General features: G+C 61.6%; 1 protein-coding gene across 1 annotated transcript in view; it reads right to left on the reverse strand.

Annotated features, from left to right (window-relative positions):
• The window catches only part of FAM46B (family with sequence similarity 46, member B), a 23,012-nt gene extending 22,579 nt beyond the window's left edge, over positions 1–433 (reverse strand). Inside the window, exon 1 of the mRNA XM_011981671.1 lies at positions 78–433. Coding sequence (XP_011837061.1) covers positions 78–128 — 51 coding nt within the window. The 5' untranslated portion in view covers positions 129–433. The remainder of the gene's footprint in view (positions 1–77) is intronic.
• Between the last annotated feature and the right edge of the window lie 506 nt (positions 434–939).

Raw genomic sequence — 939 nt, forward strand, 5'->3', positions numbered from 1 at the left:
GCCGACAAGGCCTCTGGGTCGGGGCCGCCGCCTGCCGGGGCTGCCGTGGCCACCGCCGTGGCCGCAGCCGTTCCCACCTGAGCAGCCGCCCGGTCCCGGCGCTCAGCTCCGCTCTCCGACGGCATCATCCGCCCGGCTCCCGAGCCCCGACGGCAAAAACCGTGGGGGTGGTTAAGGGGAGGAGGACAGGGAGAGCCGCTGGGCAGGGGCCAAGGCGGGGGGGGGCACGGAGGCAGGGACGGGGCAGCAGCGACGGCGAGACAAAGCCAGGGCACACCTCGGACGGCGACGACTTACCGACCCTAGCGCCTGCAGCCCGAGGCCCAGCGGACTCTTATAGGCCGCGGGCGACATGCCCATTGGCCCGGGCCGCTGCCACACAGCGAGAGCCGCCCCGCCTCTCGACGCTCCCGACAGTGGTCTGCAGAGCTTTGCACGTGAGTCACTGTTCTCTAGGGAGATTCCGATTGGCTAGAGGGCACGCCCCTTCCCCGCCCTCCCTCTCAGGCTGAATTCCCTCCTTTGGTCCTTGAAGAACTTCTGTTCACTGTGATTGGCCCGGGCCTGGACTTAAAGGGACAGCGCCCACCCCGCCCCCGCGGTGTCAGGAGGGAGGGAAGTGACCTGCGGAGTTTGTAGCAGAGTCAGACCACTGAGAAATTCCAGGTTCTGTTTTTTGTTTTTTAGCGCTGAGAGAAATTGAGAAGTCACTTAGTCTTGTCCTCCTGGTCACCTACTATTTTCAGAAGCCCAAAGAGATTGCGCCACGTGATCGACTCTGCACAGCACTGCTCATGCTCTGGCACTTTTCCAGAGCCTAGGAAAGGTATAATAATAAACTCTGTGCATACCAAGGTAAAAGCTTTTTTTTTTTTTTTTTTTTTGGAGACGGAGTCTCGCTGTGTCACCCAGGCTGGAGTGTAGTGGCGCGATCTCGGC

Source organism: Mandrillus leucophaeus, unplaced genomic scaffold, assembly GCF_000951045.1.
Source record: "Mandrillus leucophaeus isolate KB7577 unplaced genomic scaffold, Mleu.le_1.0 Scaffold23, whole genome shotgun sequence".
Classification (NCBI taxonomy): Eukaryota; Metazoa; Chordata; class Mammalia; order Primates; family Cercopithecidae; genus Mandrillus; species Mandrillus leucophaeus.